At 36.5% G+C, this 26,818-nt stretch overlaps 1 protein-coding gene across 2 annotated transcripts in view; it reads left to right on the top strand.

Annotated features, from left to right (window-relative positions):
* Positions 1–26,818, top strand: part of PlexB (plexin B) — a 1,268,238-nt gene that overhangs the window by 1,213,233 nt on the left and 28,187 nt on the right. The window contains exons 17-19 of one of the 2 annotated variants that reach the window (XM_067140856.2): positions 5,346–5,499; positions 10,069–10,254; positions 15,113–15,467. In XM_067140856.2, the coding sequence (XP_066996957.2) occupies positions 5,346–5,499; positions 10,069–10,254; positions 15,113–15,467 (695 nt within the window). Of the gene's footprint in view, positions 1–5,345; positions 5,500–10,047; positions 10,255–15,112; positions 15,468–26,818 lie in introns of both variants that reach the window. The other variant, XM_067140855.2, reaches the window with a different exon arrangement.

Genomic DNA, 26,818 nt, shown 5'->3' with positions numbered 1-26,818 from the left:
GTCTAGTGACTAGGAATTGTATACCACCACCTCTCCTACCCTGTTGGCCAACATTCTAACAAAACAATCCACCAATGGGACTTGAACCAGCTAACCATGGTGTTAGACCATAAAAATTTGACACCCTAATGATCATAGCCACAAGGCGGGCATAAGAAACCAACTAACTTTGTGAAATTGTGATAAATTATCACCCTCCAATTTTGCAGATATTTAGGCATACAGCAGAAGAATACCCTGAGGGGAGATGGTATTGCAGGGATCTTCAAATTCTTCATTGGTGATAACTGAAGGGGAGAAAGTTCAAATAATATCAGTGCAGTTAATTCAGAGGTAGAACTCCTTTGTGGCTATCATAGGATTACAAAATAATTGTGCGAACTTAGTTTCCTTAAGATCTGTTCTTTTTGAACTTCCACTTAATTACAGTTAAAGAAGTCCCCATGTATTGCCCAGCTTATTTCTGTTAATTTCATTCTTTTGTTTGTGTCGAGGTGCCCGTTTGTTTATTTTGCCTGCTTGCTTGCTAATTGTGACCAACTTTTGTAATTAAGGAAATATTCTACTGTTTGGTATGTGTATTGCTGCATGAAGTTTTGGATCCTTTCTTACAAATACACTGACTGACAGAGCAAATGCAACACCAAGAAGGAGTGGTCAGAACTTTATGCCAATTGCAGGGTAGACTGACGTCACTGAGGTATGCTCATGATGTGAAATGCGCCGCTGTGCTGCGCACGTAGCGAACGATAAATGGGACACGGCGTTGGCGAATGGCCCACTTCGTACCGTGATTTCTCAGCCGACAGTCATTGTAGAACATGTTGTCGTGTGCCACAGGACACGTGTATAGCTAAGAATGCCAGGCCGCCGTCAGCGGAGGCATTTCCAGCAGACAGACGACTTTACGAGGGGTATGGCGATCGGGCTGAGAAGGGCAGGTTGGTCGCTTCGTCAAATCGCAGCCGATACCCATAGGGATGTGTCCACGGTGCAGCGCCTGTGGCGAAGATGGTTGGCGCAGGGACATGTGGCACGTGCGAGGGGTCCAGGTGCAGCCCGAGTGACGTCAGCACGCGAGGATCGGCGCATCCGCCGCCAAGCGGTGGCAGCCCCGCACGCCACGTCAACCGCCATTCTTCAGCATGTGCAAGACACCCTGGCTGTTCCAATATCGACCAGAACAATTTCCCGTCGATTGGTTGAAGGAGGCCTGCACTCCCGGCGTCCGCTCAGAAGACTACCATTGACTCCACAGCATAGACGTGCACGCCTGGCATGGTGCCGGGCTAGAGCGACTTGGATGAGGGAATGGCGGAACGTCGTGTTCTCCGATGAGTCACGCTTCTGTTCTGTCAGTGATAGTCACCGCAGACGAGTGTGGCGTCGGCGTGGAGAAAGGTCAAATCCGGCAGTAACTGTGGAGCGCCCTACCGCTAGACAACGCGGCATCATGGTTTGGGGCGCTATTGCGTATGATTCCACGTCACCTCTAGTGCGTACTCAAGGCACGTTAAATGACCACCGCTACGTGCAGCATGTGCTGCGGCCGGTGGCACTCCCGTACCTTCAGGGGCTGCCCAATGCTCTGTTTCAGCAGGATAATGCCCACCCACACACTGCTCGCATCTCCCAACAGGCTCTACGAGGTGTACAGATGCTTCCGTGGCCAGCGTACTTTCCGGATCTCTCACCAATCGAACACGTGTGGGATCTTATTGGACGCCGTTTGCAAACTCTGCCCCAGCCTCGTACGGACGACCAACTGTGGCAAATGGTTGACAGAGAATGGAGAAACATCCCTCAGGACACCATCCGCACTCTTATTGACTCTCTACCTCGACGTGTTTCTGCGTGCATCGCCGCTCGCGGTGGTCCTACATCCTACTGAGTCGATGCCGTGCGCATTGTGTAACCTGCATATCGGTTTGAAATAAACATCAATTATTCGTCCGTGCCGTCTCTGTTTTTTCCCCAACTTTCATCCCTTTCGAACCACTCCTCCTTGGTGTTGCATTTGCTCTGTCAGTCAGTGTATTGCACTTTAACGTTATCTAGCTGAATGGTTTGTGTCAAACAATGAATTATGTTAGAAATAGGCGATTGATTACATGAATGGTACGAAGGTTGATCAAATATGATACCTCTGCTATAGTGGTAACAGTAAACAAGGCACAAACACCGTTAAAAAGGGAAGGTAAGAGTACAATACACAATATAAGAAAACACTACACACTCGGAAAAACAGTAGCTAGCATTACGCGGATCTCCAAACAAAACAAGTACGTAACTATCAGTAGGGCCAACTAGTGAACGACAAAACGGGAAGATGGAAGGGCTGGGAACCTACCAAAGGCATGGACATGGCTTAGATAGCGGATTCCAAAATAAATCCCCGTGATCCTTAGATTTGAAAAATATTATTTACCAAATAACCTTACAAATACATTCCAAGTTACGACCTATAAGTTCAGTGGTATCCATAGCTTATTTCGTAGCAGTGTAAATTCAAATTTCAAAACAACTATACATCTAGTTACCAATGCAGTAGTACAATGCAATTTACAGGTTATCCAAAGTCTAGCGTACCTCAAGTGATACAGAACTACCAGAGGCAAACCCCAAGGGAAATAATATTAAACTACAATATACATATTTTAGTGAAACAAGAAATGGGAATGCCTCGGAAACGAACAGGTAAGTCCAGCTGAAAACTAAGGCGTCATAAGTAACTAATTTGGTGAATCTAGGGGAGGTTAGGGCAGACTCCTGTATGAAAAGCACATCGGAACATTACCGAAATTTTAGCAGGAAAGGAATTCAAGAGTGCTTACCCGAGGAGTGTGCCATCCCGGAAACCGGGGGACGTCAACTAGCTAGGCTGCTTGCAGGCAGATAGACCAAGACCGACCGAATTCAGGATACAGAATTGAATCGAACACTGCCTCGCTCACTATATATAGGAATTTCTGGCCTTGGAGGCAGCCAATCAGCGTGCACGAGTTCCCTATCGCCACCTAGACTCACCAATCACAACCTTACTTTCGATCGCGAACTTTGACTAACATTCTAGAATACGCCTGATAGCGAAAGTCGTATTTTTCCAGAATAGACAGAACACACTTTCTAGAACACATACCAACAAAGTAACACACCCTGTACAAAAGTTATGTAACTTTCTGGATCTTTCCAGGAACTATAGACAGAATTCTACTATTTACAAATGCCTATGTTACAACATTATACAGTACAGGTTAGGTCAATAAAAATAAAACATCATATCATATTTTACAAACAAAGTCTTCAAAAAAATACATTCCACTCGCATTACATAGTTCACTTGCAACAAAATATAAACAGGATTTTTGTTCCTGAACATCAACAGTTGGTAGGACTGGCCCCGCGCTTCTGCTATGCTTAGGCGGGACAGTTAGGAGTGGAGAGAGCGTGCTGTTAGATGTTTCCCACCATTTCATCCATGATGTCGGAGCAACGTATAATTATAAAATTTCTTGCTTGTGAGGGAGTTACAGCGGTGGAAATTTGCCAGAGATTGACTGCACAGTTCCGTGATCAAACATTGTCTAGGACACGTGTGTTTGCCTGACATAAAAAGTTCAAGGAATGACGAGAACGTGTGGAAAATCAGCAACATGATCGTCGTTCTCAGGCCAGCATTACAGATGAAAACATTCGGGCAGTTAAAGACATTATTGCTGATTGATTTTTCGCATGAGTAACGCACAATCAATGCTGCTTACGACTGCATACTATTGAACAAGGTGAGGGTTGCAAATCGCCGCAAAAAATGAGACCAACCAATTTGACAGGTTATCTTCCTCCACGACAATGCGCGGCCCCATACTGCAGCTCTAACTGTCTCCAAGCTACAGGAAATCCACTGGACTACACTTGATCATCCTCCTTACAGCCTGGACTTATCGCCCTGCGATTTCCATTTGTTCGGACCACTTATAGAAACTCTAGGAGGGCAATAATTTGAAGGTGACGAGAGTGTGGAAGACTTCATTCGCAATTGGCTGGTGACATGATCTCGTTCTTTTTACGATGAAGGCATCAAAAAGCTGCCCATACACTGGGACAAATGCATTTGCAAAGCAGGAAACTATGTGGAAAAATATATTGTAATAGCCTTGTGTTTTTCAATAAATTAATTTATATAAAAAATAAAATCCCATTTATATTTGATCCCCCCTCGTATTTATTACAGTTTGATGTAGAATGTAGAGGGAATATGAAATGAGAAAATTTGAGTGAAATCTTCTGCTGATTCCGAAAATCCCTTAATGTCTTTTCTGCTGATGAAATTCTCTTCATGGGGAAAAACACAACCTCCAGCTATAGGACACTTACTGTTATTTTTGTTATATGTAGCCAGTTGGAGAAAGTCTTGGGGGAAAATATAAATTAAAATATACCGTATTAGATTATGTATGAGAGAGAGCATACATGTCAGTGAAAAAGGCATGTATAGGCCAGCGTGTTAAGTGAAATAGGTGGATTTCTGGCATGTATGAAGTTATAAACATGTGAATTAGTACCCTACAAATCAACCAGTTATGAAGTTAAAAGTTCTCTGTGTTTATTGAACATCTGTCCTGATGGTTTGTATAAAGATTTTGTTTCTCTTTTTCCTATTGTTTGACAGTTGGTATTGTTTTCTAGTTTTTTTGGCATGTGGCTGTAGAGGATCTTGCATGTTACAATTCAGATGTATTCTCAATACGGTATTTAAAAAGAGAATGTTTGTGTTGTTTTCTTCTTTTATGAGCATTCATTTAGAACTAATGAAATATTCTTCCTTGTCCTTGAAAAATTATAATTTAATTGTGAATGTTTTTCTTGCTTTTTCATGCAGTCTTGTTAGAAATTTACTGAATGTGATGTTATTATAATAAGATGATATATTGATTCAGAAAAATGAAAAAGTGTAGTTTATTAATATGTTACATAGCTGTAAATCCTTGGTAAAACACATGTTGTTTGGCAATAGAAAGTATCCTCAAGCTGTCAAATGCTTTAAATTAAGTACTTATATGGGAAGTGTAGTTCTGCATGTAGGTAGTCACTCTATTTCATGATCATTCAGTCCATATTACTAGAGAGGAAGTTTTATGATACATTTTTCTCTTCTTAGAATACAGGGACAAATGAGGAGTTTTGATTAATTTTGCCTTTCTGTAGTTTAGTTATACAATGTAATTATAATTATAATGTTTATTATTATTGTTTTGTGTGTGTACTTAGTCTGTCATTGGGAGGCAGATTTGTAAATAAATACAATTGTTTGAATTTTTATATTTTTAATATTTTATTTCTTTCAGACTCTTCATGTTGTTCAAGATGATATTGATGAAAAAATCCAATGCAAAGTTTTAGACTGTGACACCATTAGCCAAGTGAAATCCAAAATATTGGATTCAGTCTACAAAAACACACCATTTTCTATGAGGCCATCTATTCATGAAGTAGATTTAGGTAAGTTTTTATTAAATATTATTTTGGGTTTGATAATGCTAAAAATTACCTCATTCAAAGGACCTGCATCATATAGACATTGTAGGGATAACTGTCACCCTAATTTTGAGTGTATTCCAACTTATAACTTTTTCTTTAGTTTTATTTACTTCAGTTTAGAAAAAGAGTATGACAATTGTAGGTTACCAGACTGTGATGGATAATCAAAGATTTATTCCGAATTGTACACTTTCTTTCACATTTTTCTTTCATTTCATAGTTTTTATTTTCTATTACATTGACTCATCCATTAAATTTAAAGTAGGGATAGGTGCTTAGCACAACATCTAATTATCCAAAACCTGTTTAGTTGCTAGCAGGATTGTTTTCTTCTAACAAAGAAAGGCTACTGGTGGTTGGGAAGATTTTGAAGCTATCATATTTTGTGAATATTAGCACTGTTTCTTTGTTAGTGGCAACTATTAATTACAACCAATACAAGACAGATGCCTCTATGAAACGTCTGCAGTCCTTCAGTGTAGTCCCCATCATTGTGTAGAACCCATTGCCAGCTGTGTCAAAGCCGTTGTAGTCTATCCCTGTAGCAGCAATTGTTTTCTGAACGGTGCAAATGGAGCAGTCACCTGGAAGTGGATGCCTCGAAGCTGCTCCTTCTTCTTCTTCTTCTGTATCAAATCAAAATCACAGGGGCTTAAGTCCGGGTAGTTCGGGTGGTGATAGAGTACTTCCCAGTGGCATTGAATGTATGCCACTAGTTGAACGGTATGTACTCAAGCATTGCCAGGTGTCTGTAGAAAGAGTCATTGCATCTTGTGCAATGCTGGTCACAGGTGATATTCCAAAAATGAACAGTAGTAGTATGCATTCACAGGCTATCCTTGGGGCACGGTATGTATGTCTACCCCTTAGTACGGGTTCAGGATGATATGAGATGAAATTAAACGGCATGTTTTTTTTGGCCAATGACCTTCCTGATGCCAGTCTCAGTTGAGGAGCTAGTGAAGATGAAATGAATGATGGTGAGTGAAATTGGGTAAGGAGGTGAAAGGAATCGGCTGTGGTCTATGAATAGGAGCTGTTCCGGCATTTGTCTGCAAGTGATAATGGCAGACCAAAGAAAACAATTCTCAGGACAGCCGATGGTAGGGTTCGAACCCACTCGTCTCCCGAATGCGGAGATTGGTTCCATAGCCGTAGAGCGTTACCAAGCGCAGCCACTCTGCTCAGTCCTTGAGGTATGATATGCATTAGCACAAAGCCTCCACAGTCAAACACAAGAACCACCATCACCTTCACATTGCTCGGGTTCTGACACACCTTTGACTTACATGGAGATCCGTAATGATGCCATTTGTTCTATTGGAAATTCAGTTTGGGCTTATACAATCAAGCCCATGTCTTATCCTTCATTATATGGCATAAGAAAACCTCACCTTTGCATTCATAGCATTCCCACTTGGTTTTCTCAGGATCGTAACATTGCCATTTCTGCAATTCCGTCAAATGGTGAGGAACCCATCGTGATGTACTTTTTCTCATGCCAACATTGTCTTTCAGGGTATAAAACACTGTCTTAGGCACTATTCTTGTCTCTCGGGCTAACTTACAAACTGTCTGGGTTGTATCCATTCCCAACAACCTGCCTACAAGTTGCACAGCTTATCACTGACACTGGGGTAGTCCAGCAGAGGCACATTGGCCACATGCTGTCATCTGTCACTGAAGACTTTGACCCACTATTACACGATCCTGTAAGGCAACGTCGAATCCCTGCATGCCTCAGGAATCTTTAATCTTTTATGCCACTGTTTTGCTGTATGGCTGCGGGCACATTAAATTTTAATCCAGCTGTGCTGTTCCTATTTCAAGAACATCTTGGATACTTACCATTTGACCATTCTCTCACCGACATCTCTATTCTTTACAGCACATTGCATGCGGAGCGTTGTATGGATGAATCAGTATACTTTGAGGTAGGGTGGGTACCACCCTAATGTGTGCATATGCAACAAACACTGGTTCAGTTTCCTAGCATACATGCAACAGTGCTGCCACTAATAAAGAAACAGACCTTGTAGATTTCAAATATTTTGTGTGTTTGCATTTGTGCATGTGTACATGCACGCATGTTTGCATGTAGCTAGTAACGACTTGTCTTAATTTATAGACTTTTCAGTGTCTAATGCATCTGTTTTCATTTATCATTCATGACTAAAATTTGCTTTTCTGTCTAATCTTACCTAAGCTACACAGAGCTTTAGTAAATGAAACCAACTTTCAGTGTATTTTTCGTAAATCTGGATTAATTCCTAGTTAAAGGTCATTATTAAAATTCTGATGTAGCATGCATGGCCTGCACTAGTGTAACAGAAATCATATTTGATTATATTTTTAGCCTAATGTAAAATTCAGGCTCTTTTCTGAAGTGTATTACTATCTGAACTACTCTAGTGAGCACTACAAATTTAAGAAAGATTAAATATATAAATAGTATTCATAGTTTTGACTTTCATCTATCATTGTAGTAGTTTAGGTATTTTTCATTGTTTTTACTGGAGCTGTTCTAAAAGTTTCAGTGATTGAGTGAGTGTGCCAAGATGCAGTAGAAAAGTATAGAGAGATAAATTGAATCTATGAGAAATAACTTTAAATTTTATGATCAGGGCAGGGGCGGCTGGTAATTATTCTGTTGGTGTTGCCAGCAAATTCATAATTTGTAAAGAAATCTTGAAATTGCAAGTACAGACAGTGCATATTTATCTAAGCTAGAAGTTACATGAAATCACATTGTTTACCTCTGCTCGTTTGCAAGACCATTCTTTTAATACAGTAACAATTGAAATATATTTATACATTCAGAAACTAATATAAATATCTACTTTAATCCACATACATTTTTGTTAAAATTCCAGGTCTAAGATAATTATTGAACAAATTAACATCCTCCCAGGAAAAAAACTGAAGAAAAATATATATAGGGCCTACTCACCGAAAGTATTTGTTCCAAAACCTTAAACGACTCCTTCAAATGAACTAATAAAATTTTAAAGAAAGTAACATATGCTCGCCTCACATAGGAATAAATAACCATAGCTATCACCAAAATATGCGTGCACACAAGCACTTTATCCCAATTTCAATAAAGTACACGTACAGCAAGGGATATCTGCTGCACCCTGTACCATTACACACAAAAATAATTGATTCCATTAATAAACACCAGAAAAGTTAGCAAATTTGGTATTTTGTGCTTGCATTCTGGTAGGTAATGGTAATTGTGTCGCCAATTTGCACTAATGAAACAGAGCAAAACTCATTGCAAAAATCCTAGATTGTTACATTATGAATAGAGAAAGATTTATTTCTGTTGCTGATATGAGTTTTAAAAAGTTGCTAGGTGGCTCTTTTAACATGAGAGAACAAAGAATATCTCGTCGTTAAAAGATATAATAATCATCAAACACAGAGACAGAATCACTATATTAGTAACGCTGGGTGTTGCCTACACCATGCTTGCCATATGCTGTTCTCTAGTGGTTGGAATATAAAGCAGTTTGAATTGTACTAGTTACTTGCTGCACTCTAGTGAATAAAATTCAAGTATGTGTCACGCAGCCACTGGTACTCCCTCAATCCTTAACAATACGTAAAAATGCAAGCCAAACAGTATTTTGTACAGCGTATAATGTTAGGAAGCGGTGCCCGTGAGATTTGGCTCACACACTCAAACAAGCACTGCGAGAGCGCATGTCGGTTTGCATTTTCATTCAAATGAAGACAGAATTAGATATGCATACATTTCCTTGAAATTTAAATTTAATATAAACTGTTCTTGGGAGGAAAAGAATTTCATTTTCTTTATTACACTGGTGGTTTAATGGAACACCAACACTACCTCATGAGCTGCCCCTGAATCAGGGTATTATTTAAGTAACAAGAATTTTTTACGGAGAGGCATGTGGAAGTAAGGAAGTAACTAAGAACATCAAGAGAAAATTACGTGTGATAATAATTAAGAAAATAGCAGAAATTCTGGAGGTTCTAATCACTATTATGTAGTTGGTTGTGACTAGTCATAGAGTTATACTATCTTTGCACAGATTTCCTTCCTCAGTCAATCAATCAATCAATCACTACTGATTTGTATTTAGGGCAGTCGCCCAGGTGGCAGATTCCTTTCTGGTGTGTTCCTAGCCTTTTCTTAAATGATTGCAAAGAAATTGGAAATTTATTGAACATCTCCCTTGGTAAGTTATTCCAATCCCTAACTCCCCTTCCTATAAACAAATATTTGCCCCAATTTGTCCTCTTGAATTCCAGCTTTATCTTCATATTGTGATCTTTCCTACTTTTAAAGACACCACTCATACTTATTCGTCTACTGATGTCAATCCACACCATCTCTCCGCAATCTCCATATGTCTCCTGCTTACTGATATTCCTTTGTTCCTTTTATTTGTCTGCTTATATGTATTTAAATGTTACTTGTAACTGATCACTTACGGCATTCAGTGATGTAAATAAAATTTCTGATGTTTAATATTACAGTCTATTTCTTTTCAAAACTAGAATGGAGGCATGGACGAGGAGGCCATTTGACTTTGCAAGATGAAGATCTAACTACAAAATCGATTTGTGGTTGGAAAAAGCTAAATACTTTAGCTCATTATGGAGTGAAGGAGTCTGCAGTCATGTCACTCATTCCTCGTCAGAATGATAGTTATAATGCCAACTGCAAACAGCCTTGTCAGAATTGTGAGTAGCGTCTGTGCATATTTCATAAACTTTTCAGCTTCATCAAAAATAAATGATATGAAGGGCCATGAAGGTAAAGGGAAACAAAATCTATATGTGTTATAAAGGTCTGTGATATATAATATACGTAGGTACATGGTTGGTAAGAAGGAGGTAAATTAATTATAGTGAAGCTTCAAGGGCCTGGCTGTACTGGAATTCATTCTCCTCAACTGAGTTTATCAAGACCATGAACTAATGAAACAGAGGAAAATAATTACTTGTAAAAGTCTATTACTAGCAGAAATTAAAGTCCAGAAGTCATACTGTCTTACTGGAGGATTTTCTTCCTACTCTAGTGATGTTCATCTCAATGTTTAGGATAATTATCTTCATTTCTGCTCCTAATGATTATGATGATGATGATGATACTTGTTGCTTAAATGGGCTTAAAATATAGGTCATTGGCCCCATTTCTGCTCCTCTTACCTACTGGGAGTCCATTAACCTCCCAAGTAACCAATGTGCTCATTTCACTTCATGTGACACCACCATCAAAGATGATTTTCACATCCACTTTCATCCAGTGTATTCATTCATAACTTAGTCACTACCACTGTATTACAAATCCATCCTAACTTTGTTCCAGTTTGTTCATTCTAGCAATCATTCTTGCTACTTACATGCCTGTTAACTTCAACTTATGAATGAAATATTCAGAGTCCAGCTACTTTTTGCTCCCTAACAAAATAATGGACCTATAATCAGCATTGTATCAATAATTTTATCTACAAACTTGTTTTCTTCTTTCAGAATGGAGTTGATCAAAATTGTGAGTGATATACTGTCTTTGTGCAATTTTCTGACACTGCCTGCTATTGTAAAATTTTCATCTAATTGAATGCCACGTGCTACTTCAAGTCCTTCATTAATCCGTCCGTGTATATTATAAATAATAATAGTGAATTCCCTGTAACTACCATGAATCAAGAACTTATTCTACCATTCACTTACAAAAATTGTAGATTTACAAGACTATTAATTTAAAGATAATAGCCACGTGCATCTACTTTCACTGCAACCTTATGAGACCATAAATTCCTTAATAATCTATTTTTGATGTCATAATCCTCTGTACGTTCAGCATCCTTTTCTTTGACACCTTCTGTTCATCTACAAAACATAGAATCTATAATTGCATATAGCATTTGTCAATTACTTGGTGCACTTGAAAATTTGGTCCTGATAACCCTCTTTTTTGGTCTTAAACCATGTTTTATTTAACCAACAGAATTTTAAAACTGTTGTGCTAAGTATGAAATATAAACTTAAAAGTGTACAATGACTTGTTCTGTGTTACATTGTTCCTAGTTTCTGTCATTTTCATTTATCTCTGCTTATAGGCAGTTTCATCCAGCACTCCAGCTTACGTACCTGAAATCCTTTGAATAATTTCCAGTTGTATTATCACACTAACAGTGGTATTGCTCATCTTACAGCATCTCTCTCAATCAAAGCATAGCCCGCTTTTCTTACATGCATTCATTCTGAGGCTTGGAATCAATCAATCAATCAATCAATCAATCAATCAATCAATCAATCAATCCTGATCTGCATTTAGCCTTCCCCCCCCAAACATCAAGGTGGTAATTTATGTATGTACCACATGTTGCAAAACTTCAGTAGGCAATGTACTTTAGGCACTTGAATTTCTTTCTTTTTTGCTATGAAATATACTGATGTGGCTGTGAGAAATATTTTACAATTACTGGCATTTGGACTTCTTCCTATTGATCCTACTATACCTGAATCAGTAAAAATTTCACCTGGCAGATGTGCTGTTGTTCCTCATATCTCAAAGACTGTTAAGAAGGCATCACTGCTGCAAAATATTTATAAGAATAGCCCATGGAGGACGTAGCTTTAATTCTAACACATGCTTTACTGATGAAATTATGGTGAATGTACAACTGACAGTGAAAGATAATAGTGTTAGCAACTACTAATATGACTATGAGATCTTGTTCTATTTAACTTAGGATAGAATGAAGGGTGTGGTTATCGAAGAACATATTCATACAATTGGTATCAGCCATACGAGCACAGACATTGGGGTTGTTAAAAGAATGAAATCTATTCTCAAAAATATTTGAATTAAAGGAACAAAAATGAGAACATGAAAACAAAAACAAAACAAGATGGCTTCTATACATCCAGATATTGGAGTACCACATGGTAATCCTCAGCCGTATTGCTTGGATTTCATGACTTCTCATATCTGACAGCTCTTCGATTGGTCTCATAAGGCTGAGTGAACACCATTCCAGGCCTCAGACCAGATTAAAATCCCTGTTCATGAGGAAGACTTCTCTAATAATGATGGTTTGAATTATTAACCGATATTTAAAATGTGTATTGAATACGTGGAATTGAATTGTAACTTAATGGGGAAAAACATATATTTTCACAGTTTTTAAATTGCTCTCTAACAAATTATCAAGACTGGAAGAGGTTATATGCTGTTATGTAAAATTAGGAAATTCAGTGTTGTACGTTCACTGTACTGTTAATTTAATTCTTATCGCTGCATCTGTGAATGCTGGTTGTCCTCTGATATCATTCCTTCTCATGAAGTTAGATGTTGGTGTCATACAGAAAAAAATCCTATACATTATGCTTACACACACGTGGTGTTTGGTTGTGAGGTTGTTATTTCTCTGTGTTAATTTTCAAGATGGAAATAACAAAATAATTTAATCCTAGGCAACAAAGAAACAAAATCAAAGTTAAATGAAGATTATATAAGCATAAGAAATGATCAGTAAATATCATCAATGTCGTGTGATGATAATGCAGGAAATGACATCAGTGAACTGATCACTGCATTTCATAAATAACAGTGAGACTGAGGACATTCCTCAATGCTGGGATTTCAAAAGGAAAAGCAGAGATTTTGCAATAAAGGCCTTTTAAGGCTTTTTAACCTGTAGATTATTTGAATTCATGGTTCCTGAAGGACATCTGGCAACTAAAACTAAAACCTAGGAGAGAAAACTGTCCTTGCTTATACATATTTACTTTTCCATTCATTGCATTTTTAATATGCAAATTGTAAGGTTTGTTGAGTTCAAACACAGACTACCCCTAAAATTACTTTCAGAAGAAAAAAAAAACAGAAGAGTTATTGACAATGAAATGAATGGTGCTAAACATAGAAATAAGGAAAGTGAAAATATTTTGATAGTTTTAGAAGAGAATTTTAACATTCTGCAAGAACAACTGATGAATTTTCTGAAATGTGGAACATCTGATGAGAGAAACAGTAGCATTGGATGCCAGTGTTGCTCCCCACCATTATCTCTTAGGAGACATAAATCTTCTAAATTCTAACCTGCCCTTTCATTCCTGTGCCATATTCTAGAAATGCATGCTTTCTTTTTGTATATATACATATAGTTAAGTTTGAAATATTTGGTGGCTTTTTGCATGTTTTATTTGTTCTGTTGCAATATTCTGGTACTCTGAAGTAAATTATTATATTGTCTTAAAAGAAAAGGAATCCTCACATGTATATGCAGTGAGAAAATTATATAGTCCACAAACAGGCTGTTGTTGCAACGACTAACAGAGCGATGATAAATCCCTAGTAGGAAATCCCTAGTAGTAGGATTGTACAGTACTAGAGATCTGTTCAGAACAATAAATAGGTTATCATGTTGGTACAATTTCCCAGAAGTATTAAAAGTTCATTAAAAGAACATGGGTGATTGAATGAATAAGTGAACAAATCCTCTCATAGCATAAATTGGTGCAACTCTGATGATGATGATGATGATGATAATAATAATAATAATAATAATAATAATAATAATACCGAGCAAGTTTGCTGTGCAGTTAAGGTCTCGCAGCTGTGGGCTTGAATTTGGGAGATAGTGGGTTTGAACCTCACTGTCGGCTGCCATGAAGATGGTTTTCCATGGTTTCCCATTTTCACACCAAGTAAATGCTGGGGCTGTATATTAATTAAGGCCATGGCTGCTTCCTTCCTACTCGTATCCCATCATCGCCATAAGACCTATCTGTGTCAGTGCGATGTAAATCAACTTGTAAAAGAATGAAAATACATAGTATGCACTTGGTACACATTATTTTCACACATAGTTATAACACTCATATAAGCATTTGTTTTAACTGAATATCACGCCAACTGTCTCAGCATAGAAGAAATCAAATCTAGTTTCAAACATCAGAATATGGTGGCTCGCCGAACTTCACCCTCGATTCTTAATCTTCTTTGGCCTCGAAGCTTCTTCAGTGGCCCAGATAGATGGATATCAATCCGTGCTAGGTGCCAGCTCAGTACAGGATGGTCACAATACCTCCCAACGGGTAACACTATAGCAACTCAAGTGTATGTTCAGTGAAATACAGCCTCTTCTTATGGGACACCAATTCCACACCTAATAATGGCAACTCAGGTTGCTTTTTACAGTTGTTGCAGATTTTTATGTGCCCTTCAGATGCTGAAATCGTATTTTACTATACACCTCAATGTTTGATGATTTTTCTGCCAGGCCTTCCATTTTACAATGTTGGGTGAGTGATCAGACATGAGATATAGCCTAACAGTCACAAGGGGAAGCATTGGTTTACTTGTACTGCTTTGGAGGAAATTGATACAAACTAGGGAGCAATACATATGTGAGAGGTCTTGTTGCCTTACTTATTGAACCACCTACATATTTTAGAATTTTTCAGGAAATTTACCTCTGAACTGACTTATGTAATTTTTGACTGCAAATACACACATAATTCATGTAAATGTTATAATGTCTGATTACTTTAGGGTTATATGTAACATGTTTTCTCTCTTTTACAGGTACTGGCACATATTTCACCAATTCACTTTCACCAATCATAACAGCTAATGGTGATGTGGAATCAAGTTCGAACTTGCGTATTTATCACTTAGTGAGGCCTATAGATGAGCATCATTATCAAAATAATAAAACATCTGAACGGACTCACAAAGCAATTCCAGAGATCTTCCTCACAAGGTTACTCTCTACGAAAGGCACTATCCAAAAATTTGTTGATGATTTTTTCAACACCATATTGACTGCAAATGATGCGTTACCTCCAGCTGTGAAATGGTTATTTGATCTACTGGATGATGCTGCTAGGAGACATAGCATCCTTGATCCGGAGGTTGTTCATGCGTGGAAATCCAACAGGTGGGTGGTACCCCAATGGATATATGCATACAGTTGATAGGAACTCTGCAAAACCCATAAACTGACGTTTCCAATGTGCTGTTGGTACTCACTCCAATAGCTCATTTACTGTCCTTAATTATTGTCTTGGAGTTCATTGGCTGCAGAAACTTAACTGAGCTGGCATATTTCTTCTAATGGGTGAAAATATTAGATATATTTAAATCATTAAATGAAAATCCAGCCAAAAAACTTGCAAAACAACTTGAGACTAGACTTTTGGGTCTAACATAATTCAGAAGACCTTAATATTTGATTTATTTGACCATCCAGGTTGAAAATACCATCAACTGAGCAGGAATGAAACCAAGATCAGTAATTAATGGTCAGATATGACTATATGAATTAAAGTTGATTGTATGTTAGAGATATTTCTTCACTTGTTTGTGGAACTTGTATTAATGAATCATAATTAATTGTTATTGCCAAGCCACACAGTTGGTGAGAATTACAACTTTCCTGGAGTAAAATTGGTGTTAACTTCCTATTGAGCCAATGAGTTATCTTAATTAACATTATTGATCCAATAAATATTTTCCATTACCTCTAACTAGCTAGGTATGCCCATGAATTCAAGAATATATATTTATAATAAACATGAAATATGGGGTATTTTCTTCACGATTAAAACTGAAGCATAGAAATATAATGGAAGTTCCATGAATGAGACTTCTATCATGACATCAGCAGAAGGAATTTGACATTTCTCTAGAAAAGCTTTTGTTTTATTGAAACAACGTCAAAAGAAGTTTGATCTTTCAGCCAGTGAGATAAAGTTCAGTTTATGACCAGCGGAATACTGTTCTGGATATCATGACTTGTTATTTATTCTTTTCACTGTTAATAGAACCATAGCTGCTATTCATAACATGAGTGAAACATCTCTGTGGATATCTATACACTGCCAATGCAGTTGGAAGTGATTGTGACCTTTGTGAAGCAGACACCTAATTAACATTAAGGACAGTAATTTGGCAATTGGAGGTGGTGAGTTGTGAAAGCACTTGGTATGGGTATGCAGATAGATGTTCCTGAAGAACAACACTGAGAACAATATCTGGGGCACCACATGGATCATGTGGAGGAAATAAAAATATGCTCTGAAGACTTTGCTGAGATTTCATATCATGTATGTGACATCATTTTTATCTTAAGGCAGAGGAAATAAATCAGCATGTAAGTCAGGAAATGCTTTTGCACTTCAAGAACTATGTAGCATTATGACAGCCATTGTTGATTGTATGGATTCAAAAATATTATATGGTAGATAAAAAAATTTCTCATTCAAAACAATTTTATCAATGAGATGCTGATTGTACCTGGAAAATTCAACTAGATCACCAAGAAAAATATGAAATAAAAGTTATATTTTCCAAAAAAAGAAAAAAGAAAAAAGAGTTACTGTGTAATTATACTGATGATGTAAAATGTTCATAGTTTATATGGATCAAGAATAAAATTCCTGAGAATGTTCATCTTCACTTACAGAAGTGTAGGAAGAATACTATGACCTTATAAATGATAAGGAAATAGGGTTACACAAAGAATACTGATACATTAACATACAAATACCATATTTTGTTTAGTGATTTTTGGTTTAATGATTCAAGGAAGAGTGAAGAAAATATCATTACAGTTTCCTTCATAGAAGAATGGAAGAATACTCTTTCAGGAAGAATGTTGGGAAGAGTCAAAGGGACCACTATTACTTATGTCACAGTTATGTTCCTTGAATATATACAATGCAAAATAAGGATCACATTTATATTTTTAGTGAGACTGAAGACTGAGATCGCCAACAATTTCAGTAAATGAAAATAAGTACTGTGTTCCTCACATAACAGAAATTACTTGAATTAGAAGTAAACACCAGTAGATGTAAAGAGAAGAGAAGAGAAGAGAAGAGAAGAGAAGGAAAAGGGAAGTTGCAGAGAAACATATAAAATATTTAATAGTCATAGCTTAGATACTTCAAATGTCCCTTTAATTGCTGATGGTCAGGAGTACTGGAATATTTCTCTGACGTGTCAACAGTTTATTAGCTGAAGTCTCTCACTTTTACGTGTTCTAAGTACAAAACAAGTGCTAAGAAGTGCTTCTGTAACCATGAACATGGAATCAGTTGCATAACTAACTCACTACATAGGCAGCTGCATGGAATTTCTATTTTCACCACTTTGAAGCCAGGAGCTCTAGTAATGAAGACTGTAATCGTAAAGAAGCACATTAATTACATATCAGATTAATTTCATTACAGTTAACACAAGTGATGCATTTCAGTACCTACCGTATTTGTTAATGCACATAACTGTATAACTGTCGGAGATACGGACACTGTTGACAACAAAGATTGAAGATCATATAAAAGTGTAATCATAAAAACTTGGTGTAAACAGGATCTATCAAGAAAATACAGCTCGCAGTGTGTTGAAGAAATCCTTTCTTAGAGTAACGAAAATAATCAGGAAGTTTTATCTCTTGTTCTTGGAATGTCAGTTGATGAATGCTACGTAGTGTGGGTGTGACTAAGGTCTAGAGTAGAAGTACATTTAATGAGTTTGAGAATAGTATTAAGTATTACCAATTGTGCGTAATGACAAACTAATGAATTGTGGGCACGTCACAGCAGAGCAGTTGACAAGACTATTTAAGTAAAAAACTGAAAAATTAAATTAATAAATGAGAATATGAATTACTTCTCAGAATCTTGGAATGACTTTGTAACCACAGTACAATATGATGATCATAGCATAGATATGCTTTAAACCTCTAGATTTGATTTGAAAGGAACAATGGATAATACAATAATTTGGCTAAGTGCTATGATATTGTATGGTATGATATGATGTGGACAATAAATCAGTCATTTTGATGCACTAATAACTGTTACCAATACAGTACTCAAAATGACAGAATGAAATTGAAATGGCATCACAAAACAGGAAGTATCAAGCATATGAAATAATGTTCTTTAAAACCTGTTGTGTTATCTGGCTAAAATATTTTTCCATGCACAAGAGGAGAATATTTATCTTCGTTTGCTATGAAAACATCATGATAAAATCAACAGCTGTAAACAGAAAGCATTACATTAAATTCAGTATTTCTCCTAAATTTTATGTTATTTCACCAAAGATGTTTTAGTCTTGGACCAATTATTGTGTTAGCTTGTAATATATTTTTATAACTTGGTCTAAAATTCAAGTTAATTTTTGCAGATCTTACGAGTCTATCTGACAAAACATCGTATGGAACATAGGGATATACTGTATGCTGAAAAGACGATTGATATGCATAGTAGAAATAAATTTTCCTCATCTACCACGGAATGCACATGATCAAAATTTTCGATGTTCAAGTCATTAGACTGAAAGATATATTTCTATAATTTCTGATTATATGATATTTCTAATATACATGTATTGATATGAGATCTTAGTGTACTTGCATTAAAATTTCATAAAATTCACATATGAGAAGATGGCAGCGATGACACATGTTTCAGAAAGCAACAAAACATCAAAGGAACAATGGATAATACAATCATTTGACTAAGTGCTTTGATATTGTATGGTATGATATGATCTGGACAATAAATCAGTCATTTTGATGCACTAATAACTGTTACCAATACAGTACTCAAAAAGACAGAATGAAATTGGATGGCATCACAAAACAGGAAGTAGGCCCATCAAGCATATGAGATAACGTTCTTTAAAACCTATCCTGTTATGTGGGTAAAATCTTTTTTCTGTATACAAAAGGAGAATATTTATCTTAATTTGCTATGAAAACATCATGATAAAATCATGCTCATTTTCATTTATTCACAGAACAAATACAAAGATAATGGGCATGCGTGCATGAAAGAAATGAAAATAATGACTGTAAAAGCTGAAACACCACTTTCTTCAGAACTTTCCTCTTGTGGTGAAAATTATTCACACAGACTGTGATATTTCATGTACTGGTACTTCTAGTGACAGATAAGTAAATAAACTTCCAGTCCCAGTAAATATGAAACAGTGAGCTAGCTCGGCTTATTCAAAATAGTTCACATACCGATAACTGAAGTGAAATAACTTGTGCTGTGTGCTCTACAAATGAAAGTAATGTTCACCAGTAATAGACAAGTGAACAAGTGAAGCCATCAGGGCAGAAAAATGTAATATTAAATGGAGATAGAAGTCTTTGAAATATGCCTAGTTGAAAGTCTACAAGACTATTATTGGTAATCGCATGGGCAAACTAATCTTAAATGTTGGTATCCTTCACACTGGGATGATGAAATTGCACAGAATTAAACCAACTGAACTACATTTTTTTTAATTTTTATTTTTTTTCAACAGTTGAACTGCTTTTTGTCAAATGGAAATGGTCATTCTGAACAAGTTTTACTTCCTTTGCCATGTGAAGATCATAGGTATTGGTTTCTTCAAAAGTTGATGGATTACTTTTCACATACCGGTACTGCGGTTTTTGTTTCTGCATTATGTGCTGTATGCCTGAAACTTAGAATGAATTCTCAACTGATGGAAATGAATAATCCTATAGGAAAAATGCAGATTCCACATTTCAAATAGATCTACAAGTTACTGAATGAGAATAATCAGAAAACTGGAATTTGAAAAATGAAACAAGTTCTATTTCAGTAGGAAGAAGGAAACTGGCTCTTGAATTCATCAAGCTTTGTCTGTTATGTAGTCAGCAGTGAAACTTTTATGGAAGAGGGCTCTAGAGAAGAACAATCACTAAAAGAGAGTTGCATTATTAATAACGTGTAACTGTTATAGAGTACAGTAGGAATTTCAGTTTATTAGTGTTGTATATTAAAGTTCCAATGCAACATATTTATTAACTAATTTGCAATTACAGTACAAATACATTACAATCCTTTGAATGGAGAAATTAAGGTAACATAAAATATAATAGTCCTCATACTGAAATCCATTTAAGTTTACTTTCACTGACACAAAAGAACAAAATAACCTAAAGATATCCACTTGAATGTCAAATAGATAAGTTACTTGTTTTCTAGATTTTTCGGCAAACTGCATTTTACCATAACTTTTACAGTCTAGAATAACTATCAGCTGTCGTGGTATCACCAACGTTGAACAAACAGCTAATAAAGCCAATATATATATATAGTCCTGTGTACGATACTCCTACAAATACTTCAGATGGCAGAGTTTGAAGTTATTAAGTCCTGGAGTGAAACGACATACGATTGCAACTCTGGCCACCTGTCCGCCACTTTATTAAATGACAATAAGTCGCCGTGCCTGGATTGCGGTGTTAGTGATTCGTTGGACAGAGCTAGACTGTCTGGACTGCCTCAGCGAGGTATTCTCCCTTTCCAGCAGCGTGACTCCATATATATATACTGGTAACCTCAGTCACCTGACCAGTTCAGATACCGTCAGCAGCCCACAGCCCGCGATGTTTGAACCAGCACTACCACAAGTAGTGGTATAAATTTGGTGCTGTTGTTTTGTAATGTAAATGAGAGATACTGGTAGACTCTATTAAATCACCTGCAATTTTATATTTTATCCTTTACAAATAAGCCTACATTCCTGTTTCATTAAATCTTGACATAAAAAGGAAAGAAGTATAATAATGAATTACAATTGCTGGATTTTCAAGAAGTAAACTGAACCCAGCTACCATACTGTATTTTTATATAGATAATATAGAGAGTTGTTTCACCTCACATGAAACTAGAAAGGTTGCTACTAAATGTCATGTTGTGGATTGAATAACTACCTAAAGAATGAAGATACATCTTTATACTTATTGTTTCATAAAGGATCTTCTTCTCTGATAATTAGAAACTTACAGCAATATTGCAAACAGTTGAACACCAGTACACTAGAAAATATTGCATCTGTTTACAAAACTATAGCCTCTTCTTTCTACAATACCAGAACACCCATAGAAGTTAAAGTATGAATTCCACAGAAATGTGATAGATAAAATGCTGAGCAATTCATTGGATGTGTAAAAAAGGACACTGAATTAAAAGGATTAAGTTATGATATGACTGGGTCTGTATCTGGCTGATAAGATTCAAATGACCCTAGTCTTGAAGGAAAATATCCTAATGTTTATTTATGGATTAAATTGAAAAGGACTAGTTGTAGTTGTACCTCATCAAAGGTGACGAGTTGCTTTAAAACAAACCAAAGAAAAAAGTTATTGAATAGGCTTTGAAGTATGTCCTCAGCTGTTCAAAATGTACAACTTCTGAACTTTGAATTTTCATCTCAAGTCATTGTTGAATTGAAAGATCAGTGTTAAGCTGTTCTGCTTTTATTGCACCAATGTTATCATTGAAATTACCATCAAATCTGACACTTCCTACTTACTGAGGAACATGATTATATTGAAAGAAAATATATTAATGCATATTTGTACTACCAAAAGCTTTATAGTGAAACAGAAGAAATATTTGAAAGATTAAATACTTCTTACTACCATTTGTAGCAATATTTGGAAGTTCAATGCTGCTTCTTCAGTTTTTACCTTTTTCTGAAACTCATATGGATTGTTGTGCTGATTATCCTGCAACCAAAAGGTAAATAATCCTTTTAACATTCAGTAGCCTTGTAAATAGTACTGAGAAGGATATATTCTTGTTTACCAACATTTGGCAAATTTTACTCATTTTTCCATTATTCAAAATTTCTTATTATTCCTATTTTTTTCATTAACATTTCCAAGACTAAAGTCATGTTAGTAGGGAAGAAATGTAAGGGGATTCAGTACCAAGTAGGGAATACAAAACTGGAACAGGTGGATCATTTCAAGCAGTTAGGGTGTGTATTCTCCCAGGATAGTTGTGTATTAAATGAAACTGAATCAAGGTATAGCAAAGCTAATGCAATGAGGTTCCAGTTGTGATCAGTTGTATTCTGTAAAAAAGAAGCAAGTTCTCAGACAAAACTTTGTTTATGTCAGTCTGTTTCTCAGACCAACTTTGACGTACTGGTATGGGAGTAAAACCAAGTTCGACTCAGAAGTAACAGATATGGAAGTAGTGAGAATGGTTGCTGGTAGAAACAGGTAGAACCAATGACAGAAGGGTTCTTGAAGTGAGGAGATAAAGGCTAAGTTATAAATGAACTCGATGGATGAAGCTGTATGCATAAACTGGCTTCAGTGGTGGGGTCATGCAAAGTGAATGGAGGAAGATAAGTTAGGGGCAGAGTGGGGGAATGCCGATCACTTAAGCTATGGCTAATAGAAATCAGCTATTTTTATTTTCAGGATATCAAGAAAAATGGATTATTGTTTATTGACATGTTGTCTTCTTGATTACACATGGAAGTACAGAATATATTATAATCTTAATAGGAAGAATTGAGTTTATTTCAATTCCTACAATTGATCAGAGTTGCCCCAACACATGGGAAATTCTGATCACCTGTTTAGAACCATAGGAAAAAAAGCACACACACACTCACACTCACACTCTCTCTCTTAAATAAATAAATAAATACATAAATAAAGCACTAGTTTGTCAGTCACTTAAAACAATTAGCACACTATTTGGTGTCATAGCCACTGCACGCTGCATTGACCCAATCTGAGCATAGAGTGCTCCTTGTCCTGGCCTTCATCATCATATAAGGTGCAAATGTCTTTCTCGCTGCAAACTGTGGGCTCTATGTCATCGCACTCATCATCATCGCAGAGATCAAGGAATGTAACATCTTTCTTGGATGAACGATCATTGATGATCAGACTTTTGCCATATCGGAAATTACACATCTCTACCACTTAACAAAGTTAGATATTAAAGTGTAACAAATAAACCCATAGTATTACTTCCCCTGGTATCACATTCTATACAATTATTATATTAATTCATAAGTATGTGTAGTTTACGTGGCAATTATTGACTCAGCTTCCTAATTAGAAAATGTCATAAAACATAGAATGTCTGCTGCACTGCAAACAAGCTGCTCTACTGTCATGGCTGCTCTACAGGAGGCTTCAAACACTTCCCTAGTGATGTCAGCACTAAACAGAACACTGTTCTCATTCTTGCTTTTGAATAAAAATTATGATCAGTGTTACCTCCTTGATTGGAACTCCCCCACTTTACCCCTACCTAGGAGAGTAATGGACTTAGCCATGGATTGTAAGAGAAGTAGAGGGAGACCAAGGCAGCTGTGGTTATACTAATTTCTGAATTATTTCATGATAAAAGAAGTTGAACTAAACAAGAGCAAAGAGCTAGTAGCAAATGGAGGATTATGAAAGCACATAGTTAATTCACAGAAGCTTGCATATCGGTCTATAATGATGTATGTATATGTATTTATTGTACTTATTAAAGTACAGGCATGAGACATCTCTGGGGAAGTACATCCTTATGTCATAAGAGGGATAAGGTAGGTTGAATAAGACAGTAAAGAAATGTATAAATCATGTAAGAGTATTGAAAGAAAATTTAACTTTACCAGGTTTTCACACAGCCTAGTGGAGTGACACATAATTCAAATTCAAATTCTGTACTTACAAATTATTCATTTTTGTATTCGTATATTGAGTAACAATAAGAATTTAAATTTATAATTTCCTCAAAAGGCTCATTGTTAAACTCATAATCTTCACTAATGAATAAAATTTGAGAATAAAACTAACAAAATGTGAAATATCAATATTCATAGGTAAACTTTGTTACGTTGATTTAAATAAAATAAATAACCATTAGGTAAGCTCCATTGTTTATTAAATAAATTAAAGATGTTGTAACCTTACTAAACTTTGCCTCCAATCTATATATATAAAACTAGCAATTACCCGCGCCTTCGCTCGCGTGGATTTCGTAATTTGATCAGAGTAATCGTTCCTCGGCATTGTACTAAGAGACTATCTGAAAATTCCTAAAGTATAAAAACTTACCCAAAAACTGAGTCTCATTTACCCCAGAAATTATTTGTAAACCATGTTTGTGGCATTACCTTTTGGAGCTAAGACGACAATGCGACATAGAACTGTACATGCGAGAAAGTCTTCTCTCAAGTCAAAAAATAAATACACGTTTCTATATTTTTAAAGGTGATTCCAAATACCTATTCCCACATCTGTAACATATTCAGTTTTTGAGATATATATATGTATCGCCATAAAAAGAATTCAACCCCCTGATCAGACCTTCCCCTACCCCCATCTAAGTGTATTTTCCGAAAACAAAAGTAAATGTTTTCTTATTTTTAAATGAGATCCAAATATCAATTTTCACGTCTGTAACATTGTGAGATTTTAAGATATGAGTATCCTCATAAAAATAATTCAACTATTTTTCACTACTTTTCATCCCCTGTTAAGTGCCCTCTCCGAAAACAAAAAGGTACAGGTTCCTGTATTTTTGAAAGACTTTCCAAATACCAAATTTCTTGTCTCTAGCAAGTTAAGTTTTTAACATATAATGTAAAATGAAATGGCGTATCGCTTTTAGTGCCTGGAGATCCCAGGACGGGTTCGGCTCGCGAGGTGCAGGTGTTTTGATTTGGCGTCCATAGGTGACCTGTGCATCGTGATGAGGATTAAATGATGATGAAGACAACACAAACACCCAGCCCCCATGCCAGGGAAATTAACCAATGATGGTTAAAATTCCCGACCCTGCCAGGAATTGAACCCGGGGCCCCTGTGACCAAAGGCCAGCACGCTAACCATTTAGCCATGGGGCCGGACGACATATAATGTAGATATACCGGTACTCATTTTAAAACTTCACCCGCGTTTCCAATTCTTTTCAGCCCCTCAATTAGATCTTCCGAAAGCAAAAAAGTACGTGTTTCATTATTTTTAAAGGATATTCAAATACCAGTTTTCATGCCTGTACGTCTGTAACACCTTTAGTTTTTGAGATAAATGTATACTCATAAGAATTATTCAACTTCTTCTTCCTCACTTCTTTCCACCCTTCTCCCGCCTTAAGTGGACTTCCCGAAAACAAAACAAAAAAATACTTCTTTCTTTATTTTGAAAGGAAATTCAAAATACCGTCTTTCACGTCTGTAACAGCTTCAGTTTTTGAGATAAAATTATACTCATGAAAGTAATTCAACTCCTTTTTCACCCCCCTTCTTACTCGTTAAGTTGATTCCCCCTCCCCAAAAGTGCATGTTTCTTTATTTTTAAATGAGATTCCAAATACCAGTGTTCACGTCTTAACATTTTGGTTGAAATGAAATTGCATATGGCTTTTAGTGCCGGGAGATCCTAGGACGGGTTCGGCTCACCAGGTGCAGGTCTTTTGATATGACGCCCGTAGGCGTCCTGGGCGTCGTGATGAGGATGAAGTGATGATGAAGACAACACATACACCCAGCCCCCGTGCTAGGGAAATTAACCAATGATGGTTAAAATTCCCGACCCTGCCGGGAATCGAAACCGGGTCCCCTGTGACTAAAGGCCGGCATGCTAAACCGTTTAGCCAGGAGTCGGACAACATTTAAAATTTTTTGAGATATAAGTATCCTCACACAAAGAAAACAACTAATTTTTCAATTAATTCACACACCCCCCCCCCAAGTGGATTTTCCGAAGACAAAAGATTACGTGTTTCTTTAGATTGAAAGAAAATTCCAAATGCAAATTTTCATCTCTGTAACGTCTTCAGTTTTTGAGATATATGTATCCTCGTAAAAGGAATTCATCTCCGTTTTCATCACCCCCTCTACCAAGCAGATTCCCCACCACCCCCCGCAAATGCGTGTTTGCGTGTTTCCTTACAGATTCCAAATACCAGTTTTCATGTTTTTAACATCTTTAGATTTTTTGGAATGTATATATACATTCTCATACAAATAATTCAACTATTTTTTCAATCCTCTCACCCCCCTCCCCGTGAAGGTTTTTTTCCGAAAACCAAAGAATACGTGTTTCCTATTTTTAAAGGAGATTCCAAATACCAATTTTCACGTCTGCAACATTTTAAGGTTTTGAGATATACTGTAGATACGCTAATTTTAAAAATTCACTCTCTTTTTCAGTTCCCCTTAAGTGGATTTTCCGAAAAAAAATATGTATCTTTACTTTTACAGGAAATTCCAAATACCAGTTTTCAAATCTGTAATATGTTACATGACTGAGATAATTTGCAGATATAGTCTTTTTAAAAATTCACCTTGTTTGTTACTCCTGTTCACCCCCTATTCATCGGATTATCCCAAAACACAAAAATACGCGTTTCTTTATTTTCAAAGGAGATTCCAAATTTTAGTTTTCATGTCAGTAACATCTTCAGTTTTTTAGATATAAGCCTCCTTATAAAAGGTGTTCAATCCCTT

Source organism: Anabrus simplex, chromosome 2 (assembly GCF_040414725.1).
Source record: "Anabrus simplex isolate iqAnaSimp1 chromosome 2, ASM4041472v1, whole genome shotgun sequence".
In the NCBI taxonomy this organism is placed as follows: domain Eukaryota; kingdom Metazoa; phylum Arthropoda; class Insecta; order Orthoptera; family Tettigoniidae; genus Anabrus; species Anabrus simplex.
This window is presented reverse-complemented; position numbering and strand designations above follow the sequence as displayed.